The 26623-nt window shown below is 43.8% G+C and overlaps 1 protein-coding gene across 1 annotated transcript; it reads left to right on the top strand.

Moving 5' to 3' along the window:
* The first annotated feature begins 24 nt into the window (after positions 1 to 24).
* LOC135339912 (probable E3 ubiquitin-protein ligase HECTD4) lies at positions 25 to 26593 on the top strand. The gene is made up of 43 exons (XM_064536147.1): positions 25 to 178; positions 243 to 921; positions 1036 to 1121; positions 1394 to 1522; positions 1771 to 2009; positions 2344 to 2526; positions 2786 to 2978; positions 3431 to 3700; positions 4030 to 4406; positions 4585 to 4658; positions 4753 to 4827; positions 4946 to 5016; positions 5378 to 5477; positions 5689 to 5797; positions 6484 to 6630; positions 7886 to 8209; positions 8415 to 8729; positions 9031 to 9903; positions 10153 to 10340; positions 10502 to 10628; positions 10727 to 11040; positions 11318 to 11537; positions 11764 to 11954; positions 12280 to 12496; positions 13112 to 13305; positions 13440 to 14571; positions 14842 to 15045; positions 15140 to 15288; positions 15530 to 15752; positions 15899 to 16172; positions 16405 to 16677; positions 16920 to 17161; positions 17356 to 17796; positions 18606 to 18793; positions 20823 to 22661; positions 22793 to 22974; positions 23067 to 23480; positions 23692 to 23864; positions 24020 to 24360; positions 25082 to 25277; positions 25414 to 25497; positions 25834 to 25972; positions 26383 to 26593. The coding sequence occupies exons 2-43, from the start codon at positions 290 to 292 to the stop codon at positions 26517 to 26519; spliced, it is 12279 nt and encodes a 4092-aa protein (XP_064392217.1). The 5' UTR covers positions 25 to 178; positions 243 to 289; the 3' UTR covers positions 26520 to 26593.
* Positions 26594 to 26623: the final 30 nt, after the last annotated feature.

The following is a 26623-nucleotide window of genomic DNA, read 5'->3' as shown; positions in this document are numbered from 1 at the left end:
CGAGTTCGAGTAGAGTCGAGTCGAGTCTAGTCTAGAACAACTGCCAGATATTAAAGGTTAAAAGGTCAATTTCATCAGCTATTATAATTATGTCTAGCGGTCATCTGACTTTCATGTGATCATCTACCATTGATGACAAGCTCGTTTAGAAGTCTATGAGCACTCCCCATTGAAGAAAGTAAGCTGTATATATATTCTCCTTACCTTGCTCAGACAGTAATGGTTACAATATGCACACCCAGGTTTGAGAAAATGAAGCCTGTCCTGAGTTAAGTTGTGGGTGGATATAATGTCTTCAGCAGCAAAGACAGCTGACCTGTTCCAGTGGATAGCTGTCAGTGAGGACAGGTTACTCCTTCATGATGGTCTTGTCTGTGTTGCTGATCTCGTCGAAGTTCCAAATGGAGTTACTGAATTAGGAGAAGACGACTACGAATTACCGGTCCTTGATGGAAAAACACCAACTGAGTTAGCTACAATAATACAAAAAGAATGTAGCACGAAAAACACTGCTTATGCTAGTTTAATAGAGTACAGACGAAGTGCCCTAAAGGGTTTATGGCGAGCATTGAAAGAGTCCCAATCAAAGCGAGCCTCCAGTGCCAGTGAAATGAACACCATCTCTCAATCGTCCAATACCCAGGCTGGTTCCTTTGCATCTCGGATCAGCCTTATCCTTATCTTTCCAATGCTCAAGTCCCTCAGTGTAGTAGACCCAGGGTTGTCATCGGAGACTGCTCACATCTTATTGGAGTCACTGCGTGCGTGTGAGCCACTTACTCTCAGCTCAGAGCCTCAAGAATGCATCAGTGGGCTGGAGAGCATGCTCAGATCATGGCTGGCCTCAGCACAAGAGGGGGCAGGGGATGCTTCTTTGGTGCAGAATGCTGCATCAGCACTTGTGGCACTCGGAGTGGCTGTGTGAGTTGCTGCATACTTGTACAGTACACGTGTATACATGTGTATGTGTGCTTCAACAATCTTTATTCACGCTCGCACTATGGAAGCTTGCTAATAATTATAATTCTTTCACAGTGGGACCGGGAGCTTGCTGCTGCGTACTGTGCACATGCTTCAATCTCTGGAGACCACTTACCCAGAGCTCAATCTTCTAGTACCAGGTAACTCTTTGCTCTGTTGTTCACATGTTTACATTGAAACAGTATGGAATCTATGTGTAGGTCTGCACTTTCATGTAGTGGAGTGAAAGTAATCCCTTACTTTACTGTAAAGGAAACTTGATGGTGTGAGAGTGTGTTGCATTTATGTAGTGCTGTTTTCTTTCCATTTTGTACATGTACAAATGTATATTAAATATAATTATTATAAGTTATGCAATGTCAACTTAGATTACGGCCAACAAATAGTGACTGCCATATTGTTGTTCTCGCAGGCATACTGGACAAACTGCTTCAAGAAAGAGATAATCAGGAGGAGTCATCCACGCTTACAGCTGATGTCCATTTCCTCTGTTGGAGCTATGATGATGGTCTCGTACAAAGCACTGAAAAAGAGGGATCAGGTTAGTTTGATTAGCTATTGTCGTCTTCAATGGGTATTGTGCACACAATGCGCGTAGATTAATTGTAACCACAGTTGAGCTTGCATTCACAACAATCTGTATGTACATGTACAGTTGTACATGCATGCATGTGCTACAATTGTCTCTCAAACTAAAATTGGCCGTTTTGATTTCAGTACATGTATATGTACCTATATAAATGTATATACTTTTCTCCCCAATACCACCCTCCACCCACGCACACACAGGATCCAGGTCGATTGCCTTTAACGGCCAATTTGTTTATGTGACCAGCTCGTCACTAAAGCACTTGCTCAAAATGGGCACTGGAAAGCGTGGCACTATCCGAGGATACGTGTACGCCTCTCGGGAGATAGCTCCAGGGTGGGTCCTGTTGGTGGGAAGACAGTTGCTACTGTTCCAGCTACGTGAGGAGGGGGGAGAGGAGATCATCACCTGCACTAGGCTGGACACTGACACATTAGAGGTAATGTGTGCGTACTATGAATGAATGGTGAAGAAATAACTGTATTTACAGTACTTATAATTTATATACCGTATAGCGGGTAATTTTGTTGGTGCAAACTTCGTATGAGGTGCCCTTAAATATTTTTATAGCTCAAGATATTGACGTTGAACCTATTGCGGTAGAATTATTTAATTCCCAAAAATAACCAGCTACACAGATACCATAATGTACATGTACATGTTCGTAAATTATGATGCACGTACATTTTGTACAGTAACTTAATTTCGTGTGATCAATGGAGAGTAGAAGGACTTTGTACCCTTTTTATAACTCTTCTCACACACACAAACAGTTGTGTGGAGGTGTGCAAATGGTGGAGGGTGTGTCGGAGCAGCTGCACACAGTGCAGATCCTCTCTGATGGGTCATTTGTCTACTGGTTGTACGCTCTCAAGTCCACTGAGACCATCCCTCACCCTCTCAGCTCAGAGAAGCTCAAGCAGCACCCCGTTTATGTGCAGGCTCTCAAGATGGAGGTATGTTATTGTGTATGTGTGTGTGCATGACTGTCTAGAGTGCTTGAAAAGAGGGGAAGGGTTCATGTCCTAGTAACAATTCATTAGTATTCAATGACAATTGTGGACTGCTAGTTACAATGTACATGTACACATCATTGTCACATGTACATGTAGTTCATCAGTGTTAGTGTTTCAGTGTCGTGATGAAATGTCTTAATAGTAGTCTCCTGTGTAAGCCCTATTAAGTACATGTACCTCTCCCCTCCCCCCGCCCCAGTACCCAGAGTCAGACAGTGATGACCAGCCGACACTAGTTCCTCATGGGGAGCGCAAGTATATTTTTCGCACAATAGCTGACATTGAGAAGAATCCTGATGTGATGAAGGCTCTACTGAGAAACAACCCATCTCATGCTACCGGCAACGCGTCTGCTCTCGCCTCCTTAGTGGCCCAGTCCAAAGATGACAGCAGTGAGTGCGCTTGAGATTGTACTGTATGAAAGGGTGATACTCTGCTTGGCTAGAGCACCCATTGCACCCCCCACCCCCACCCCCAAATTTGAGACTGTATGACTATCAGTGTATACATTCTGTAATTCATCTTCATATAAAAGTTTACTGTGAAAGCTGTACATACCAATGTAGGCCTACATGTACATGTACATGTACATATAAAATACGCCAATGTCAGAGTTGAAACTGTCATAGATATTGTGAATCTATGTATTGATGGAACTGGGAGTGCATGAATTCGTGATGGTAACAAGAAAGCTTATCATAACTCAGTGTCTAAACTTCATAGTACGTTGTAGGCTAGGGTCAAACTTCAGAGTCCTGACTCCTCTGTGAGCCCACGGCTACTTGTATATAACCCACATGATCTAACTACATGTACATGTGTCATTTATATTATACCCTCCCAGCCCCTCTGACGAGTATGGGTCTCTCTATCCACACCATTCGACGGAGTACGGCCTACACAACTGGCTCCTCCCTCGTCCTCCTCTGTGCCCCGTCCAGTAGTGGGAGTGGTCGTGCTGGGTTGTTTGGAGCACAGAGTCACTCATCAAAGGCTCTCTGTTACAACTTCTGCTATAGTCTGCACACAGGAAAGCTTGTCTCTCAGGCCGATCTCCAGTCTACTAGTCAGTTACACTGTGCCCTCACTCGAGGGGCTGGCCTCGCAAATATGGGTGAGTACATGCATGTACTAAATAATAGTTAGACACATGTACAATGCATGTAATAAAAATTATTTGTCAGTTAAGATTTCCTGCTCACAGTCCATCTGAAAGTAAAAAGGAATCTACATGTATAATTATAAGCTCCTAAACTTGCTTTCCATTTTTATTCGCTATTACACTTATACTTGTACATCAATTCTGGGCATAGTGTACATGCAATGTACATTGCACATGTAACTAGATATATCTGCTACACTAAAATAGACTAGGCTTGACATTAGCGTGTACAAATACTTTGTCATGTACTGTACATAATTATAATGCTTCTTTTATGACAGCTGCTTGCTATGATCCCCGCAACCTGTGCGTGTGGACAACCAACGATGATTGGATAGACGTGTGGAACTGTGCTGGGAAGGTCAAAGTTTCATCCCACCACTTAGACGAACGTCTGGGAAAACTAGAACGGAACAGTGACCCACAACTGGAACAAAATGAAGACAACTCCCACACACTTTGCATAACTTCGGCCATTTCCTTTCTACTGAGACACATAGGGGTGGAGTCTTGCCGCCTAGTTCCGGGGCTTGAGTTTCCTAACTTAGTGCTGCACTCACTACCTCTGTCGTTCCTGAGTCAGTGTTGTGACCTACTGGGGAGTAGTGTGGCGGTGGAGAGTTGGGGCAATGTACAAGTCATCATTGTCACTCTACAGGTGGGTGCGGGTCCTATGATTGTCCTGTGAGGATACTACATACATAATCTCTTAGGGTGGAAAATTAATAATGACCTGTACGTATGATTCTTACTGTATTATTTTCACTACATGTACATGTGCATAACTGTGTTGTCACGAGCATGTAATATATATACACATGTACACTCATGTGCAGGCTGTGCTCCCTGCTTTCATCAGTAATCCATCCTTTACTGAGGAGCAGCTGTCTCCACTCAAGGAAAGGGTTTGGTGAGCCTTAGCGTGTATCCAGCTAACATACAGTGTATACACAAGTGTAGCATGTCCAGAGCTTCTAAAAAGCAATCTTTGTTTATCTATTCAGGAGTTTGGTGTGGGCTCTCCTGCTCAACAAGGACTGTCCTGCTCCCCTGCTCACCGAGGTCCACAGAATCATCAGGTACCGATTTGCTGCCTCATATACAATTCAGTCTTATGTAATGTGGCACGAACAACACACCTGAATGATACCTGTAGAGTGATTTTTAAGTATGGTACATGTATTGCATTTTGCATAGTCGAAATGCTGAAATTCTGTTCCTGACGGACCCGGAATCCCCAACCTTCATCAACACTCTCCTGGAAGCTGGTGAGTCATGTACCCAGTGTTAAGATGCTTGTATGTGTATGCACATTATTAGCCTTCTTAATGAACTCACTTGGTAGTTAGGCGCACATTATATTTCATTGATCATGGCGATAACCCTTCAGATGTGTTACACAAATACTGGTTAATACATGTACATGTATGCTCTGCTGTTGACCCAGCAGTTAGTACGGTACATGTAAGACGCAGCTACAGTGTATTCTGTAGCTCTTCTCTTACATTATGTAGTTAGTGTTTTGTCCTTCCAAACTCGCCACATTGGCTAGTGGAAGGAAATAGGCAGTGTCATCATCATAATAATTATATACATGTAGATTAGTGTATTGTATCTCTGTGCTTTCAGACTCCCGTAGTCCTGAGTTGGTAACCTTGAGGGACGAGCTTCTCACCAACCTGGTCTCCAGTATGCAGACATCATTCACACCCTCCCCTGCACACATCAGGTAAGGCCCTGATCATTCTCATACATTTACAGTACTGTAGTATATGTGTATAGTATTTTGGCTTCTATCCTCCTCCTCCACTCTTGACTTTTAACGCCACTACGTATAATTATGTGGATTGAAGGTACTGTTGTTCTTACTAGCTTGGGTCGCCTTACATGTATGTACATGTACCTAGTTCTCTGAATCACTGTGTACTTGTTACCTTCAGTGTGATGCCCTTACTGAGGGAGTCGGTGCTGACTAACTCCATTGACCCGCTGAGAAAGTGCTTCCAGTTGCCAGAGGATCAGCTATCCACTCTGGCTGCACTCAGCCCTGTAAGTGAGGGTGTGTAATCATACATGTATGTATCATGACTTGAGAAGAAATAAAAACATAATAAACTGAAGCTAGCATGCATGACACTGTAATCATTCTTTACCGGTTTTTGTGTTTTGGTAATTTTTAGTAGCCAAACACCAAGTCCATTGTTGGGTGTACATGTAGCTTTATGACTTGTTAACCCAAGGCCGGGCTGTGGCCAGCAGGTTATACGTGTAGTAGTCGGTTGGTTTGTCGTTTGTCTGTGTATTCTGAGTTTGCTCACCTGAATGCCATAATTATAGCACTGTGTTTTTCAGCATGAAAGTGGCAGATTTTAATATTAAAGCTTCGTTGTCGAATCGAGCAAAAGCTGCACTTGCACTTGGCTGCACGAGTACATGTACATTGTAGCTACATGTAGCTACACACGGCCTTTATTCGAGACACTTATTTGCAGTCCCATACCAGGAACAATGGAAAAGGATCACTAAAGTAGAAAGCTAGAATTGTGATTTTGGTTTGTTGTCTTGGAATGCTTCTTTGCTGATCCTCCATGCTGAGCATATTTTTTAGTTTAAGACTCTAGGGTTCTTTGCTGTGATATCCTAGTCCATGGTGCATGTCTATTATGTCAACAGAACAGTCGCGGGTTAGCACTTCAGTACTCTTGTTATTTTTATGACCCTGTACTAACTACTAGGTGATGACACCCAGTTTACACTGTGCCTCCATGCTCATGAGCCTGAGTCTCCGACGAGTGACCTTTGCGCTTCAAGAGACTGACAAGAAAGAAAGTGAAGCGTCAGACAGCGTACAAGATGATGATGAGCTAACAATCGAATTGGATGTAAGTTACAATTAAATGTGGTAAACGTGTATGTTGTAAACTTGGTGCACACTTCACAACTAGCTGTGTTGCACTTGTAAGTTGGTCTTAAAATATGTACCGTATATCTTCTAATTTATCGGACACTTCTAATTACCCTGGACACTCTTTTGGGCAATTTTCGTTGTTCTAATACAACGGACACTCCAGTGCTTTAATATTACTAATATTACTAAATATCTGGACAATATTTTGAGTTACATTCACCATTCACGATCACAGACGGCAAGTAAGACAAGACTTAGAGTGCTGCAGTTAAGTAGCTAGTTTTAGATAGCTAGTGCAACTATTCAGTCGCACACTGTTCTATTAAACTTAGCTAGCTCGCATGCAGTTGCTTGCTTGCATGTTCTAATTATTCCGGACACTTCGCATGCTGTATAAAAATCTGTTCCGGACAATTTCCAAAATAATTATTTTTTGCTGTCCGATAAATTAGGGTATTAGGTTCCTACATGTATACCTACATGTACATGTCTGTAGACAGTGTACATTGTACGTGACGGTGTACATGATATGTACATGTAATGTACATGTATATTAAGTCATTTTGCCTCGAGGCGTAGCCGCATGAGGGATACAGTAAAGCTGTCTGTGTGTCTGTTCCAGCTGTAACTGCTCAACAGTTGCAATGCGACGAAAACTAACAGCTTCTATAGGCTTCTAGCCACGCTCTCTAGGATTTGATTCGTGGATTTGCAAACTAAAACTTCTTTCTAGAGTTATGGCTTGTTTGACTCACAGTGAAGGCTGTTGCAATCTCTTTAGAATCTTTCATAGCTGCACAAACTTTCTATTCAACTTATGAGTTAGTCTTGCACTAAAGCGCTAGCTGTTTGTTTGCTACAAGAGTCAGAAAAGAGCTGCGAAAGCTGTGCACTGCTAGCCTTCAACCTATTGTTATTTTAGAGACAAATCCGGAGGAGCTGTTTGTTAGCTGCAAGAGTCAGAAAAGAGCTGCGAAAGCTGCTTGAATGTACACTGCTAGCCTTCAACCTATTGTTATTTTAGAGACAAATCCAGAGGAGGTCGGACATGTAGGACACTAGATGAAACCCTGAACATTCAAATTACTTCTTTTATATAATATATTTATATATATATGTGTACATGTACATGTACATGCACTCTAATACTTTTTGAGCGAAAGCAAAACTTATGGCGAGTGGCATTAGCACAACGCAGCTTGCAACATTCATTACATTCATCGCTGTAGGCTGCTCGGGAGGCATTATTAGGACTCTGTAAAGACATGCGTCTGTTCGCTTCCTGTGAGGCCACTCTACAAGAGCTCATCAAACTAGCTGCTACTCTCCCCTCTGCTCAAGAGTCCCCGTCAGAAACAACCACCGAAGAGGAGGAACAAAGCACCCACATTCAGTTTCGATTGTCGGCCATTGACCGGGTCTTGAAAAGCTCAGCTCTGGGCTGTGTGTTACAGCCCCTACTGGTAGTGATCAGTGATCCCTCAGTATGCACTCTACAAATGGCTAACGCTCTGCAAAGGCAACTCAGCTCTCTGGCGCAACTCACTGCACAGGTATGTAATGTACGTGTAACATGCCTATTAATTTATTTCACCTGCATGCTTGTATAGCTACATGTACATGTACATGTAGTTTTGAAAAATGTCAGTGTAAATGGACATCACATATGTTATATGCAACCCCGTACATAATTGTATCTACATGTACATGTACGAGTGCAATGCCGCACGTTATCCTCACCCTCCCAATACTATGCAGTCATGTGGTTTGCTGTATGGTAGTGAGTCACTGGAGGTTCGTGTTCCCTCCCCCTGGGCTACAGGACGCACAATCGAGACCATTCACCCTGTCCGCGACACCTACAAGTACAAAGAAACAGTCACCTTTCCTGGGGCAAAGAACCTCTACCTCAAGTTTGATGCTCGCTCCTCCTCCCAGTATGACTATGACAAGGTTATAGTGTATGCTGGAGACACTCCTTCGTGTCCCAAAGTGGCTGAGTATGGGGGGAATACTCATGGCTTTGGCAGCAGGAGTGTGCTCGGGAAAGGATGGCCAAAGGATCTTGTCAAGGTAAGCACAGGGCCTAGTAATTAAATATATCTTTTATAGTGTACATGGGATGCCGGCATTAATTTTCATTACACTAAGTTGCTATACAATGTACATGTACAGTACATGTAGAGACTCCAGTAGAGACGCATACATGTATATGCCTGTCATTGACTGTCAAGACAGTCAATGACAGGCATATATGCGTCTCTACTGGAGTATCTACTGGAGTACATTGTAGGGCTACAAAAGATTTTGTAGCCCTACAATGTACCCATGGTTGTCCTGGCATACTAAGTTGTATTTTCCCCTTTTGTTTTAGATTGAGGGTTACTCAGTAACACTTACGTTTGAGATGAAGAGTGGTCGAGAGCACAGTACTCCGGACAAAGCTATGTGGGGGTTTGCCTGCACAGTACGCCCCCAGGAGTCGGCAGACGACACTGCAAGTGGTCTACCCTTTGTCACAGACCTATATCTCTCTCTCATTTCCGTGTGCTGCTCTCTGATTGGACGACTCTATTCCGGACCTCACCCCAATGAAGACGAACGCAAGTGCAAAGATTTACTTAAGTATCCACTGTTACACAAATGCCAATGGCCAGTTGAACAAGGATCACCCGACAACTTACCACTCGATTCAAAAGCATTTCCATTTTTCACTCCATCTCCACGCGAACCATTACCACTAATTGTGGTTGACAAATTAAGAACAGCAGGCATTAAGCCTCGCCCACTTTTGAGACCCAGCCACCAAGAACTCATATGTCCACAAACTTTAGAGGAACTTATTGTCACCGTGTGCCTGAAGCAGCATGGTCTAGGATCCCCCCTGCAGATCCTCGGACAAAAGTCGTGTCTAGACACGCATACAGCCCTACTAGAGGCTATTTTCACGCGGATTAATGGTCTAGAGCGCAGACTACAGGCACTGGCCGAGTTAGAGGGAAACTGGTGGCATGACGTAGAAGATATGTGTCATTCCGATAAAGCCACAACATCAGAGGCTTTCTTTTTCTCTCTGCTGCAAAACGAGAGCTCTCTGAAGAGCTTTGAGTTGCTGTGTGTTCTGAAAAAGATAGAGGCAAATCACGGTGACCTGGTGTCGACGGCCCAGCAGCTACAAGACCTGCTGGAGTTGGATGTGGAGAGGAGGCGGGCGGGGAGTGGTGAGCCACTCGACTACACGCCAGTGGTAAGAGCATTGTGCTTATAGTACTGTACATGTATATGCATGTACAGTGTACCTGACAGTTTCGTACTGCAAAATTATAATCTGATGTAGACACCAGAAGATGTTCCTAGTTAACGTAGCTGATAGCTTTCGGCCCTAAAGTCGGGTGTTTTAAAAACATACATGTAATTTATATACATGCGACGTGCAACTGTCAATGGTTGTGTGTACAATGTAACTGGACAGAGTCACAACCACTCACCCACACAGACCCGGACCCTAGTGAAAGGGATTCAAGAGAGAGTACAGCTACTACTTAACATTACAATTTCCCACACTGAAGGATCGGCTTCCGTCAAGGAAGGGGGGGGCATGGCTAAAGAAGATCTTCTCTCTTCTGGATCCACATATACCCGATCTATATCAGCCCCTCCCTCCACTGTGGATGTGAGCATCAGGTGAAGCTCTTAGGGGGGTTATGTTGCATAAATAAAAAATTTCCCAAATTGCACATGACTTGTACATTGTATTGTAGAGCTCTCATGATAAGATTAAAGGGAATATACTCTATAGATACACGATTGATGCTGCCTTAACCATGCACAATTAATGCTGACAGGAGACAGAGAAGTTGGGGGCCAAAGTCTGCCAACAAATTGGCGCTGTTGGACATGGCCATCTCAGCTGACCAGTCAAGTTTGCTCGATCAAATTTTCCAGTTCATAGGCAGCAAACCTGAAGAAGCAGTAAGCAGAGTCATAACATACCAAAAGTTCATCTGCAATATTATACTGCATACTACATGTACATGTAGTTTGAGCAATATTTGACCGCCCTCTTACAGGCCTCATGTGATAGCTTCCTCTCAGCGGCCAGTCAGCACTGGCGCAGGGGTGTGTGTCGTGTTCGAGCCCTGGGCCACTTGCAGCAACTACTGAGCAGTGACTATGTTGGTTTGGCCGTTGAGCAGCTACTGGCGTCTGTGGGAGTGGTGCTTCAGAAGGGGCCGGGCGTACAGGACATTGCATGTGGGGGGATGGGAGAGAGAGTGCGAGAGGTGTTTGGGAGTGTGATGCGAGCCGTGGTGGAGTTAGCCAGCAAGCAGCCAGCCTCCTGCATTAACACCATTGCCATGCTCTGCATTGTACCCTTCACTCGGTTAGTACATGTGTACGTACAATTTAGGTTAATTACCACACATCACATACTGTGCATTGATTGTAAGTACGTGTGTGTATTAAAATTTCGTACATGCAACTGTTGCACCAAACTTCAAGCAATAATACATCCTGTAATAGGTACGTATAATTCTGTAATAAATATCCTTAAGGTACATACTTACAGTGTAGTCTTGTTCCTTTTTATATATACTACATATATGTATACACATGTAGTGTGTGAGGTTAACCCCACCCCCTCCTACACGCACATACAGACTGGAGGAGGATTGTCTGGTGCGCAGTGGGCTTGTTAAACTCCTCGATCATCTGTGTAGTTTGGTCGACACTAACAAGCCATTAGATGTAGGTGGAGCAGCTGACGAGTCCATTCATCGTGTGACTTCTCTATCTTGGGCTTCGTTTCAAGTATTGGCAGAGCAATGCGTCTCTTGGGAGAATCAAGACACCACCCTCTCCTCAGGACTGGCTCAGCAAGTAAGACCCACATCGTCAGTTGTGCATGTGTCTATATATCGACATGCAAGTGTAATTGATGTCTCAAAATTTATCTCCACATGTACAGTGTGTAGTGTAAAAGTTACGAATTCTATGTCTTTACTAAGTATTTAGTAAACAATTAGAACCACTATGATGTCCGGGTTCATATATTATCCTCAATATGCAGCTTTTCAGCACTTTACACTCTGCATTGTACAAACAGGTATCTCATCTCCTCACAAACCATCTCTCCCGTGCTATGGATCGGCTGGTGGTGTCAGAGGGTGGGGCCTCGGAGAGCTTACAGGATGCCCTCTCCCTCCTATTGGGACTAGCCAAGAGTCAAATGGGCAGGGCCATCCTTTCACAGCCAGCCTGTGTCTCAAAGCTATTGCTCCTGCTCACAGATCAGAGGCAAGTCATCTGTATCACCACTGTAGGCTGTATGTACGATGTCAATACAGTTGTACATGTACATGTTACAGAAGATTACATGTACGTAGCTCTACATTATCAGGAGTGCATGAATAGCACTCCTGACATTATGTGTAGCTGTTCATTGGGTCAACCACGAGAGTTGAGCTCACTGTTGTAATTTTCTAGGGGAACGGTTTTTTAATGACATAGTTTTACATGCACGTACATGTATGTGCGTGTGCTTTCTACTGTAAGTACGTATGCAGACTCAGAAACTCCTACATGTAGTATGACATACATGTGTACCCCATGCTCCCTTCAGGCCTTCCCCCAAGCTGGTACTGATAGCGTTACAGCTGTGTCGAATTGCCTTGCCCCTAATGAGTATGGCTGACTGCTCACAAGTGGAGGTACCCCCTCATCTCCTCACGACAGAGCTGACCTCAGAAGGGGGGAAGACTGGATCTGGTGTGGCCGGGCAGATCGTTGGGCTCTTTCTCTCAAAATTAGCAGAGTACATTGTGCCAGACTCATCACAGGTATTGCTGTGTACAAGCATGTGTGTACATGCAGTACAAATGTACTTCTGACATAAACTCAGCATAATAATTATGTCTCGTAGTTTATTACCCCAGTCGCATATTTAGTAGCCTGTCAGTGTTTTCGTTTCTGCTCACCTGGTTGCTAAATACTGCATTTACAACATGGATACATGTGTATAATTATATATAATTATATATAGCTTCGACAATAATACTCGTTATTGTACATACACAGCAATAACAGTGAATACTTGAAGCTTGCACATTTGCACATGCGCGGAGGCTGCTCATGCAATTATGCATCCAAAATAAGAACATCGCACGGCTGGGACGAGATTTTGAGATTAACAATGTTGCAGTTTTAGGTCATACATGTACACTGGGATTATGAATTACAGCAGAGTCAGTTTTAAAACGGATGTACTGGTTTAGGCCTACTGTTTTCTTTGTGCTGTACGCTCGCTCTCTGATGAGTCATACATGTACATATATGTCCATGCTAGGCTAGGTGTTACATGTATGTACTTCCATGTACATGCATTCTTTACACTTGAATCTGTGTAGCGTGATTCTACGATGCTGAGCTTACAATTGGTTTGTCTTCTGACTTAGGTTTCCAACAAGGCAGTGACTGATGACTCGGGGTCACTGGAGGAGGCGGAGCACCTATCACAAGGCCCAACCCACAAGGAGGATGAGTTTGAGCAGGAGAGCGGACAGGCCTCAGTCTATGTTTACAAGAGGGAGAATGAGAATGCAGCAGACATCCTGCAACCCCTCATCAGTCAGGACCCCAGGCAATTCAGGTGAATAAACTCAACAGCTTTTTTGTGTAATGCTCTTGCAATATTTTAGCAGACATACATGTATGTACAGGCATGTAAAAGTATAATTATAATATATTAAGCATAATATGTTATCATACACCCACATGCACTAGACTGAGTGGAGGTGATCGGATGCAGCAAGTGATGGCAATGGACCGTGCCCTAACACAGAATGGGGTCGCAGAGGTCCTCACAGACTCATATCGTTCCTGTGTGCGTCGTTCCCTCCGCTGGGCCAACATGGGATTCACAGTCAGTGTGGGGCCACCCTCAGTGGGAACAGGGGAAGTTGCGGGCTCTGGGGTCGATAAGAAAAAGGCCAAGTCTGAGTTAGCTGCTAGGAAGAAGAACGTCGAATTGCTCAAGACGGATCCCACTCGGCCATTTGTTAGTGGACACGTTGCCTACTCTTTGGCCTCTGAAGTGATTGGTTTATTGAATGGACTACTGACTGAACCAGGTGCTGCTGAAGTGTGGGGCAAAGCCATCAAGAGCTCAATGTTACAGTCGCTTGTGTCCGTTCCACTACTCTCACCAAAAATAGCCTCATACACAGAATCGGTTAGCAATACAGTGTCCAAAGGTGGTACCCCATCACCACCTGGTGATCTACTCTCTTCAGCGTGCATAGCCAATGCGACATTTGCTGCTTTGGGAGGATTCAAGGAAAGCATTAGACCAGGATTGAAGGTGCAAGTGGTCGGAGAGGGTTTGGAAGGATCCAATGGAGTTATCCAGAGCATATCCGAGCGTCGTGGGTTGGCCAATGTGCAATTTGGAGATGATGAGTTGTGCTTCGGTGCTAACAAGACTCTAGAAGTGCCTATCTCTCGTCTTCTCCCGCCTCACAAGGATACGATACCACTGGAGCAACTTGGACTCCAAAAAGAACTCTGTAAAGCCATTATGTCCCTCTTAGACACCATCACACCCTCCCCAACTCATGCCAGCACTAACGCTGATGCCAACACTTCCCCTCTTGGTCTGTGTCGTCTGTTCGCAGAGATAAGGACTCGTGCGTGTGTAGCCCTATCTCATCATGTCCAGGACCCAAAATTTGCTCAGGTGTTTTTGGGCGAGAGCGACAATAACAAGATGTGTTTGGAGAAGCTGTCTGAGCAAGCTCGAAGCTCCAGTCCTGGTGTGAGGTTGTCTTTGGTGGAGCAGCACTGTCATGGCCTGAGGATGCTGTATAGGGACTGCAGCAGACCAGCAGCACCCAGAGTAGAGAGGGTCAGGAGAGAGGTGAAAATTATTTGATTAGTGTGCACATTGCATTAAAGCCGCCAGCCTCATTTCGGCCAGTGAGGTATTAATAGAATACTTGTACATATATACTCGTTAGCACTTGATTTCAATGTAGAAAACTTAGGCGATGCAGTGCTGGATTATATAATCGTGCTTACTTGTACATGTAAACAAATTACTGTTTGTCAGCTGAATCTTGTGTTTAGACATTCACAACGTGTTCTCAACACACTCTATACATGTACACCACTCTACATGTATGTGCAGCCCAAGCAGTTCAAACTGGACGTGACTCGAGTGTGGCCTCCTGTGACCTCGTGCTCCTTCACGCACAACCTCATGTGCGTCACTTACCAGGGTCCATCCGGATTCACTCCTCATGCTCCCGCTAACCTCAGTAGTGGGGATACACCCGCCACCGGGCAACCAAAGGGCGTGGTCATCTACACCAACATGGCCATACCATCACAGGTCAGTAGTAATGTGTTTTTCCACCAAAAATGTATGAGGTTGTACTGTTTCTTTGTTTTCCTGAACTTTGGTTGATGGTTGTGCTCATTTCCAGGCTCCATCGTTCTACTGGGAGCTGGAGGTGGCACATCTGGGCGAGAGCTCAGCTGATACAGCACATGTTGCCATGGGATACTCCCCGAGCCCTGGAGATGGTGGAGGAGAGCAATGGCTGTATCCAGTTGGGTCCTGCTTCATTAGAAGGTGAGAGATACATGTACATGTAGCTATTAAGGTGAAAGGTGACAGTTGATTGCTCTGAGTAAAACGATGTGTGTTAGCAATAATTTTCCTTCTGTTATAAAGCATACAGCTGTGTGTGAATAAAAAAACTTTTTTGTGCTCTGTTTGTGCTGTGTATTGGTCACACACATACATATAAGTTTAATGTTCTATACCTACACACACACACACACACACACACACACATGTGATCACGTTACAGCTCTGGTCGAGCGTGTCAGGTAACTGGCGACAATTCTATGGAGTGGAACACATTTCGCCTGGACTCCCCACTCAAGACTGGTGATGTTGTGGGGTGTGGTTGGGTGCAGGGAGAGGAGGGTGGAATCAGTACTGTCTACTTCACACTCAACGGGGAGCGGCAGGGGACAGAGTTCAACGATGCTCCACCCAACATGTTTCCATTCCTACATGTACAGAAAAAAGTAAGACATCGATATAGTGCATACATGTATGTAGTTCCATGTCTACACAGTAGCTGCAAACAAATTTGTGAGTTGAGAAGACTTGTACTATTTAGTCCTATACGTGTTCGGCAAGCATGTGCATATGTACTGTATTGATTGTGTAGGCCGTTCGCATGAGGGCCAACCTTGGAGAGCGTGCCTTCCTCTACGCTGGAGGCTCCATCCATAGAGAGGCAGCCAACATTCAGGAGGACAGTGAGTCTGCTGAGACTGTGCTGGCTCACTTTGGAGCTCTCCCTTTCTCTGTGGGGGTTAGTGATAGTGAGGGGGAGAAGGAGGGAGAGGAGGTCACAAAGGTGGCTGGTGGGGCAAGTGTTGTCGAACTGTCACACACCGGCCCTCCCACAAGAAAACTCAAACCACCCATTGCTACTGTGGGTAAGTGCCAAAAGTCTGTTGGTTAACTCCAAACAACACTTGCGTTCAATGCTTGTAGTGAAATAAAGGCATTTTTAGGGAGTATTAATACATGTATGTGCACTGCACCTGTGCACGTTGTACAGTGTACATGTACCATCATGTATATAATTCATACCATCATACACTGTATACGTATAGTGGTAGTATGGTCGCTAGAGTATAGTCAAGGTTTAATTGTTGTTCCTCCCAGGCTATGACTATGAAGCATCTCAAGCCTACCAGCCCACTTCCTCGTTTGACACCATGCTGGAGAGTGGGCCATTGGTTCGCCCAGGAGGGGGTGTGGTCGAGTCTGAGGATGTTGAGGAGGAGGAGGGGCCAAGCACTGCCGGAGAGGAGGACCTTCACGCCCTCCTAGTGAAGGCCTGGGAGGCCAAGGTCTTCCCCGTCATTCAAAGGCGGTTTAGGAACGATCAGGAGAGAAAGTCTGGCCTGGAGCAGATCAAGGGAGCACTGCAACTAGGTGCATGTACATGTATGACGGTACAAATTGCATGTACAGCACGTAGTTGTATCCTCATGTGTACTGTATCAGAGAATGGTTCGGTTATTGTTTTGTGTTATGCTTTAAAGAGCTCCATTGCAAACGATAAACAAAGTACATGTGTACATGTACTGTAGTTTACATGAGGCACATATCTGATTTTATCTTGCTACATGTACATAATTATAATATATGCTGTTCCTTTAATCTCTTTATCGCAGGCATGGAGAGTATTGCACAAGAGACAGTCGAGTTCCTGTACGAAGAAAATGGAGGGATACCCAAGGACCTGCGTTTACCCACAATGGATGACGTGAAAGCTGAACTTGGAAAGTTCACAATCTCTCGAATCAGGAAGGGCTCGGCGGTGGTGGTGCAGAAAGAACTACCTTGTTTACGGTGTGGGGTCAGAGCCATGCAAAAGACGCAGGGACTCACTGGGATTGTGTTAGATGTTGACCATGTGAGTGGTGTGTGGGATTAACTGGAGGTGTCAACTAGCAGTGTGATGGTTGTGGATTACAGAATGGAATGTGCACTTAATTGGGAAATGTGTACATGTACAGTACAAGAATATAAAACATCCTGCGAATGCAGTGTTATGTACAGCTTTACAGCATCTGGAACGATTAACATGTGTACCTTGCATTCACACAGTCAAATGAGATCATTCAGATTGAGTGCTACCTACAAAACGAGGGAGCCTTAGTAAGATTCTGGTATCCAGTGGTCTACTTGGAGCGCCCCCCTCCGGGTTACCGCAAGTCCCCTGCCTTGAGGGGTGCAGATGCTGCTAATATGCTAGTCCACAGGGAGCTCCTGCAGTGTGAGAGGTCCCTTGCCAGCCTCTATTGTCGGAGGGCTCTCTTGAGAGTGAAGCATGTCCTAGACGATTCTAGAGAGGAGGTGGTGAATCATCTGTACCTAGTGAATGCCGAGTGTTTTGCTGAGCCCCTCTCCGATGGACTGAGTACGACCACTAGTCCGGATCTTGCCCCCTCCCCCACTGCTGCCCTCCACACACTCGCACTGTCACCTATGCACACGTTCTACTCTGATGTGGACAGAATGCACACTGAGCTGCAGCAAGCCATACAGGTGAGAGTGTTCTACATGCTACAGTGTACCATATAAGGCCAAGCCAACTTAATAACATGTTTCACGGACTTTCAGTAGCAATTTACCAGCCAGGCCTGTATATATACCGTATAGCGCGAAATTTTCGAGGCACTTATATTTTGTGGATTGGCCTCTAAAAGCCATTTCGCTGCACAATGTTCGCGGAATGACTGCTAACCGGAAGCCACGCCTTAAATCTTTGCACGTTATAGCAGGTAATTTAACAATTTTCGTGGACTTATTTTCGTGTAGAATTCTAACCCACGAAATCCGCGAAAATTAAGCCCCTCGAAAATTTCGCGCTATACGGTATAATTATATATACATGTATATACAATTTTTAGGGAGAGTGGGTGTTTTTAGACTGGTAAGTTGTGGTCACAAATAAGTTTTATACTAGAGTGGGTGGTTGTGGGTTTTTTTTAGATTTTCACAAAAAGTGCATCCGTGAAGCATGTAGTTAAGTTGGGTGGCCTAACTGAAAAATTGGCGAATGAGCTGAATCGACTTGGTGTTTTTCAGGCGTGACTACTACAGCAATGACGTTGTGTCTACGGGAAAACTTCAATTTAACGGTTTTAATTGGCTACATGTATCTTAGATAAAATCCGCCAAACGTAGCTACACAAAAACTTACCGTACTGTAGAGCTGTAGAGTCGTCCATTGTATAGTTACATGTATTACTGTCATTTCGACATACTATAACAATTAATTATTCTCCCTCAAGGACCAAACTGCTTAAAATACATTTTTAATACTGTACTGATTATCATCACTATTCTACCAGATGTCAGCTGACCTGGTGGCGCTCTCTCAAGACCTGTGCGATTGCTTGCAGCGAGCCCCTCAGAGTTTCAGCTCTTCAGAGCTCAAAGTGACGGAGAGCAAGGAGGCCTTTGATGTCACTTATCCTGATGCTGCCTTCATGCTCGTATCTTGTGTGAATGACGGCTCTGCCACTTCAAGACCTCCAAGGTAGGCTTGTATTGCAAGTTACAATGTATTGTGTTACCGTACTACAATGTTTGCAAACTTTGAGTGTTATGTCATCACAATTATATAGTAAAAAGTGATAACATTTTCTGGCTGATTTGCAATCGTTTTCACCTGAAAACATTGTACAGTACATGTAGTATCTTATTGTTGAAACTATTATTGTTGAATCTACATATACATTGTACACCACATGTACACTGCAGAGCAGGAATGGTGTCAAAATGTCATTAACACCACGTGCCTAAAACTGAGTTTACCCTCGCGCCCTTGGGTTTATGCACCACCACTAGTTTGATCCGACTAGAAAAACATTTGCAATGTGAAAAATTGCTAGGATTGGCCAGGGGAACCACAAAAAAGCGTGGAAACAAGAAATCAGACGAGAGCATAACTCCAATCCGTTACAACGTCAATCACATGTATACTGGTAGTTTTCCCATGTTTTCCCAGCCAATATACCACGCAATTTTTACTGGTGGAGTGATGACCATGCAATCCCTATTATACATCCATTTTGGAATGTGCGGGCATAATTATAATATGATGATTTGTACTGAATTGATGTTCCTAATACATGAGCACAGGTACACACAGTCCATCCATGCGTAGTAACATGCACGGACCATACTGGTGACCTGCATGGAATGATGTGGTGGATGGAAGCTGGTAGATGGATCTGGAACACATAGCAGTCTATATACTATGCATTGTACATGTTCATGACGTTGTAATGGATTGGAGTTATGCTCTCGTCTGATTTCTTGTTTCCACGCTTTTTTGTGGTTCCCCTGGCCAATCCTAGCAATTTTTCAAATTTCAAATGTTTTTCTAGTCGGATTCCCTTTCTTTTTCAGTACAGAAGTATAAATTTACGTATTATGACATGCATAAGTGGCGTTAAGAGGCAGTACAGACGTTCAAGAAGAGAAGACAGGACTAATCAGATATCTTCTCGAATATCTCTGGACTAATAATGAGTAATATTGCTTGATATGTTGAATTTGTGAATCAGTATCAGTTATTTTAAGAGCATGCTATATGCCAGTGCATATAGCATGCATGCCTGTCAGAGAAAGGGAGCTAGAGCTGAACAGTGTGAAGAAAAGCAACACCTCAGGCTCTGGAAAAGCACTGCACTGATTTTAGGCACACGGTTTCTTAGCCACGCCTATCTATTATTAATTGGCCACAACGCAATTGCTGAGTCATTAAAGATGGCGGAATTGTCTAGGTAAGAGAAATAGATACTGAGAGGTCATCTGCCTCGTGGAAGCAATCGCAAATCTGAAGAAGCGCTTTGTAATCCAGGTTGTAGTCTTTTGGAAACCCTGTGCAGAATGTCCTGGAGATGGCTGTACTTGGAGCAAATGCTGGGCAAGAAACTTACTCACTTACTTAGTCAGTCAGACAAAGAGCGGTGAAACGTAGAAATAGTGCAATTTTTAAAATGTCAATATTCATTCATTAAAATGTTCATGGATTATGAAATGAGAGATACAAAGAGAGAAAAGGCTAAAGAAACTATCTGTCTAGCCAGTTCCTTGATGTGGCCTTTCCCTGCAGAGATAGAACAGTTTGAACATGAGTCAAAATAATTTAAATATTGCTAAACACGGGCAAACCCACTGCCAATCCTATGTAAAACCTACTGGTTTTACTAATCCTCTTTATAATTACAACAAAAATCAGTTAAGCTGTCGCGCCTCAGACAAACCAGCTTGAGGGAGGAGATCCAGGATTTCATTGCAACCCTTGACCTTTTCTTTGAAACCACAAGATATGATATAGAAAATTAGCCTTCTGTGGCTAGGGTGTTGTACAGTTGTACATGTATATGCAACAAAGGTCAAGTACCCAGGACTAATCTTTCATTAAAAAAATGACCCTGGCATTCCTCCTCTGTGTGCACTCATGTACGTACATGTTGAATGGTATTTTTGCCTAATAATAATTTGCAAAGCGTACAAGCTAATTTTACTCTGTATGGCATTTACTTCTACCCCTGCAGCTCAACCTACAAGTACCCGTGGGCACGCATCCTCTGCTACAGGGGTGGGCAAGGAAAGGGGGGCATCCAACAAATGCAAGAAGTTGCTCGCTACCCGAACGAAATGGTTCAATTGTCATCTACCCAGTACTGTGGCCCGACATACCCCTCTCTTATGCTTCCGTTCAGTCGTATCCACGTTAAACTAGGGGGTTGTAACACACGACCTGGCAAATCCCTGAACATTCTCGCTCTACCAGCCGGAGTCCCACTAGCTCTAGCCTTCTCGGAAATATTATCAAAACATGCAGTGAATCTATACAACAAGGACAAGGGATCAAACCATATTATGGATTGTGGAAAGGCGCTGTGTGTATGTCTGGAGGGTCTATGTAAAGTGGTAGCTCGGCTCAGCTGTCCTCAACTGCTCAAGATTTTATTGTTACATCAATTGACCGATATCCTGTGGACACTTTGTTATATTTTCAACAGTGATGTTAAGAGTAAAAAGCCTCAAATGTATTGTTTCCCTGGCGAATTCCTCCAAAGTATCCGACAAGAACTGATAAAAGTGTTCGAAAATGAAACAATCAAGTTCCAAGGCAAAAACAAGCCATCCGTGTTTCCTCCAGCTGGTAGTGTAGCTAGCGGTGGGTCTGGTAAATTCTCCACATATTTCCAAGCCATTTTTGAGTTTGTACTCTCTGCTGCAAAATATCAAGAGCACTTTCATAGTGTAGAACTACTTCCTACCATGTCTCCCGCCACTTCTCTTATTGTGTCTCCACCCAGTGTAACAAGGTCCACCTCTTCTGAAGCCAGACCCACTGATTCAACTTCATCAGCAGCACCACCATCTATTGCTGAGTTGACCAAGAAGCCCTCGAAAAAATCTCGTTCTCGGAGGTCGTCAAAGCGTGATTCCCAAAGCGATTCGTCTTCAAAGAAAAAAGAAGACTGGTTGTCTAGCGTCCACACGTCTGCGTCTCTCTTAAGAAGTGTCGTATTAGAGCCATCTTCCAGCCCTGTGTCTCATGAAGCCAGCCTCTCTTGTCAGTGGAAGTCAAAGCCCACCTCTCGGTTGGTGATTGTCACAGGTATCGATCAGCGTCTAAATGTGGAGAATGTACAGAAGGGAATTCAAAAGTTATGCAGCATGTATGGAGGGCTGTATAGAGATCAACTTTATCTCCCAACTGAGGAAGTCAGTGAGGATGTTTTCAGTAACAAAGACGAAACAGAAGCTGAAGAAAGTCAAGCGAAATCGACAGAAGTGGAGAATATTGAAAAGAGCAAAGACGATATAGATTCCATTGATGTTGGTGTGAAAGAGGTAGTAGCAGGTTGTGCTTTGTTGGAAGTGTGCTGCTCCACTCAAGTGTCTCAGGTTTCAACTGCACTTCTATCCTGCCCTGCACTGAAGATAGAGGACAGCTCTGTACAAGTTTGCACCATCAGTGATGGTCTAAAGTGTGGAGATGACAAGTTGGCCAACGAGGTCCTTGTGAACTTTCTGCGAGAGAAACTTATCAAAGAAAACTCATTGAGTGACCAAGTACAACAAATGCTATCAGAAATCTTTGCTTCGAGCAAAGCGAGGGAAACAGACGCTTTGATTTCGATTTCTTCTGTGTCGAATAATTTACAGCATTTTGTGAATGGGTGTGCATCAGAGGCTGGCGAAACGGCTGACGAGTTGGTTCGTCGAGTGTGGAAGAGCCATGGTAATGAAGAGGGGTTGCTCTCAGAGGACAAATTTGTGAACTGGGTGTGTGAGCGTGTGAAACTGGTAACGGGTGAGGGTGTGAAAGCAGTGTGGCTAGGACTTCTGGCCTGTGGATATGACTTCCATTTTGAGAGGTAAAGATGTGCACATGGTACTTAATAATTGTACGTGTACATTTTGTACATGTAAACTGCATGTTGTACAAATTAATAGTACATGTACATGTAGTTGTTCCTTCACACTATACTGCATGTTCTTGTTTTAGGTGTGGTTTCTTCCCTTTCGATACGTTGTCGTGCCAACTAACAGAAGCACAAGACTATGCTATCGTACACTTTGTGGATTCGATGTGTCGTAGCCTAGCAACCACTGCTGATAGTATCGAGCCATGGGACATCAGCCTGTCAGAAGCTCATGTGACTAGTCACCAACTATCTCCACTACAAGGTACGTTATTGTTATTTCAATTTTCGTCTCTCTAAATTGTGCTTGTTAACATGTACTTTGCTACTTGTACGTACATGCACATGTACATGTAGGTCTAACACTAAAAGACGTTCGGATGAGATTCCTTCAATTAAAGCACCTCAACAATCAGCTGTCGCCACTATTCTCTGTCCTTGACCTCCGCTGCACTCACCCCCTCTCCCTCGGCTGTCTACTCTCCAAGACGACACCATTTCTCTTCTACGATAGAAAAATTTCCATATTCCATTCGATCTTAAATGCATCAACTAGACGATCGTTTGACCAAGCTCCCCCAGAGATTAAAATGGACCCCCTGGAATCTGTGTCTGGATTGGCCAATGCCCCGTTGAGCACGCATTATTGTCAGGCAGCAGAGCAACTATCCAGTGTTCCATCGGCACAGTTGTGCATCCCTCTGGCCAGTGGAGGAGACCCCACGTATGCCTTCAATGTCAAGTTGTCCGGAGAAGAGGTCCATGGAACAAGTATGTTTTAGTCGCATGCTCTCTCTGCTGCAGTATAATAATATTGTAAATACATGTACATGTATGTACTGCGTTTTTGGATTTCTTTGCACATTTGCATAATTACATTTATACATGTATACATGTACATGTACATGTAGATCTGTAGTACATGTATGGGTAGCTGCATGGTTATTATCTCACCTACCCTCTCACACGTGCATACATGTAGGTGGTTCGTTTCGCCACTTTCTATGGCAAGTTGTACGAGAGTTGCAGTCATCAGTGCTGCCCGTCCTCCTGCCCTGTCCCAGCGGGGCCACAGGGGTCAATCATGGCAGATACATACTCGCCACGGGTCCCATGACCTTCTCTGAAGAGAAACTGCTACAGTTCTTTGGACAAGTGAGGCGCATAATTAGTGCCCTAAAATTTCATTTGTCAGTTACATGCATGAAAAAGTACATTCTTCTGTATCCTTTCATGTTTAAGTCTTATAAAATCGAAATTTGCCTAAGTTTCCTTAGTGTGTTTGACTTGAGCTTACTGCATTCTTACAGCTTCTGGGTGTTGCCATCCGTGCTGACATGCCAATAGCACTAGACCTGCTCCCTTGTTTCTGGAAGTCATTAAAAGGGGAGCCTCTCTCATTATCAGACCTTAAAGAAGCCGACTGTGTCACGTACAACTTGACAGCCCGTATCCTCGAGTGTAGCTCAGCAGAAGAGTTGGAGGAGGTGGTGACTGGTCTCCATCATGGAAGAGGTGTGGCAGATGATGAGGGAGAGGAGAAACGAGTTGGGATGGAACATGCCCACCTCACTGGGCTTAAGTTTGTGTTTACACGACTGGATGGAGCCGAGGTGGTACTATGTCCGGGAGGCAAAGAGAGACGAGTGGAGTAAGTAGGCTTTATGTGGTGTGTGCATAGTACACCTGATTTTGTAGTGGCTGTTATACATAATTGTGCCTCGGTTGCGCATGCGCAGCGAGGTACATGTTTTATGGTAGTGTGGTTGTGTGTGTAGAGTGCTATAGCTGCTCAGTGATAAATGAGGTGCAAGTTAGGGTAAGAGTTTCTATAGGCTTCTAGTAACGTTTTCTTGGCTTGCAATTAGCAAATAAGGGTTTCGTTCTCGAGTTATGGCTAGGTTTGCTTACTTTGAAGGCTATTGCAAACTCTTCAGACTCGTGTGTAGCAACATCTGTACTGTAGCTCGGAACGCTAGCTATTGGTACACTGTAGCTACAAGAGTAAAAAAAGAGCTGCAAAAGAGCTGCAAAACCACACTGTTCATGAGCTTTGCAGCCCATTGCAGACTTTGAAGTTTTGGCATCTTTTTAGCATTGGTACACTGTAGCTACAAGAGTGAAAAAAGAGCTGAAAAACCACACTGTTCATGAGCTTGCAGCCCATTGCAGACTTTGAAGTTTTGGCATCTTTTTAGCAACAACCATTTCCCATTCTTTTCACAATTTCCTTCATGCAGAATTATGTTCACAGTGTTTTAATAGTCTGAAGTAGTACTGCATGTAGCTTCATTGCTGAGGCATCAGCACCTGTGGTGCTTTCATTTATGTTATCACGATTTTATGCGTGGACCGTTCTTCCCTTACGTCAGGTACTCAAGTCGTGAGGAGTTTGTGAGTGGTGTGCGGGAGTTGAGACTTAGAGAGCTTGAGTGCTATGAGAGGATGCAAGCTGTAAGGTGTGGAATGGCGTCTGTTATCCCTCTGGAGCTGCTGAGCCTCCTCACTGCACATGACTTGGACCTCAGAGTGTGCGGCCTGCCTCATATAAACCTTGAGTATCTCAAGGTACATGTACATTTTATCTCCAGGCCAATTTTTACAAATGTCATACATTGTACATGTACATGTATACTTACAGCTACATTTTTAAGCATGTATTCCATGTGAAGTGTAATATTCATGTATTGTTTTGTCGCCACAGAGACACACAATGTATCAAGTGGGGCTCATGGAAACAGACAAACATGTACAGTTTTTCTGGCATGCTTTAGAGTCCTTCTCACAAGTGAGCATGCATGATACTTAACAAGCCTCAATCACTCGGCTTTGTGATATTAAATAAATGTACATGTACGTGTGTTTTGACAAGACAAAGCTTGTCACATCATTAATCACATCATTAAAAGTATGTACATGTATGGGTTGAACAAGCTCAATAATTGAGTTACATGTACATGTATATTTAAGGCTATTGTAGAATAGTGTACTGTCAGTTCTACATTTTCATGTATAAACCCCATGTGCATGTCTCATGATTGTATAAAAATTAGCTCAGTCCTATTGATCGTACAGGCAAGCCGTGTACATGCATGCACATTGCTATCATGATTTGTATCTTTAGGATGAGTTGAGGAAATTCATCAAGTTTGCTTGCAACCAGGAGCGCATCCCATTTGGCCATCCCTGTCGGGAAGGGAGCAAGGATCAAGTCTTACATGTGCCCCCTTACCCCATGAAAATTGCACCACCAGATGGAAAAGGTATATAATTCATAATTATAACGTATAGATAGAGTTAGTTAATTTCGTTATGTGTGCATGGTATAATTATCTACCAATTAATTTTTTAAGTACCCACCACGATCTAGATTTGCTCTTATTTTTCCCTCGTACAAATAGCACATGTATTTTAAGTATACCCATCTCTGTTCAGTTTTCTCAAGAGTGTGAGTGAAATAATTATTTGATTATAATTATACATGTACTACTTGTACATTACAAATTTTCGTAAGTACAGGTGCCCAAAAAACGTTAAACTCATTACAGTACGTATTGCAACGCATGTAACATACTTTAATGACAGTATGTATGCCTCGATCCTAGAAATTTACCTGGGGATATCGTATGTCTACGTTACTTTTGCTTGTGCATTAATGATATCGTTTATACAGGTCCTCCGGACAGTAGGTACATCCGAGCAGAGACATGTATGTTCATGATAAAACTGCCACAGTATTCTAGTCAAGTAACTATGACTGAAAGGTTAAGATATGCAATACACTGTAGAGAGGACCCACTCAGTGGTTAACCATTTTTATATAGGTGATTTAATTTATTATTGTGTTGTGTGTCTTCATGACCTTCATTTTAGCATTGAATTGATGTGGGCAAAATTGTATTATACATGCATGT

The sequence above is a fragment of the Halichondria panicea genome, chromosome 8, assembly GCF_963675165.1.
Source record: "Halichondria panicea chromosome 8, odHalPani1.1, whole genome shotgun sequence".
NCBI lineage: Eukaryota > Metazoa > Porifera > Demospongiae > Suberitida > Halichondriidae > Halichondria > Halichondria panicea.
The sequence above is the reverse complement of the archived record's forward strand: the minus strand, read 5'-3'. Positions and strand labels throughout refer to the sequence as shown.

Excerpts from the sequence above, each read along its gene's own strand:
- LOC135339912 (XM_064536147.1), top strand. The coding sequence starts at position 290 with ATGTCTTCAGCAGCAAAGACAGCTGACCTGTTCCAGTGGATAGCTGTC. Across the intron at positions 15,046-15,139 it reads ACATGGCCATACCATCACAG|GCTCCATCGTTCTACTGGGA; the intron begins GTCAGTAGTAAT and ends GCTCATTTCCAG. Across the intron at positions 17,162-17,355 it reads TTGTGTTAGATGTTGACCAT|TCAAATGAGATCATTCAGAT; the intron begins GTGAGTGGTGTG and ends GCATTCACACAG.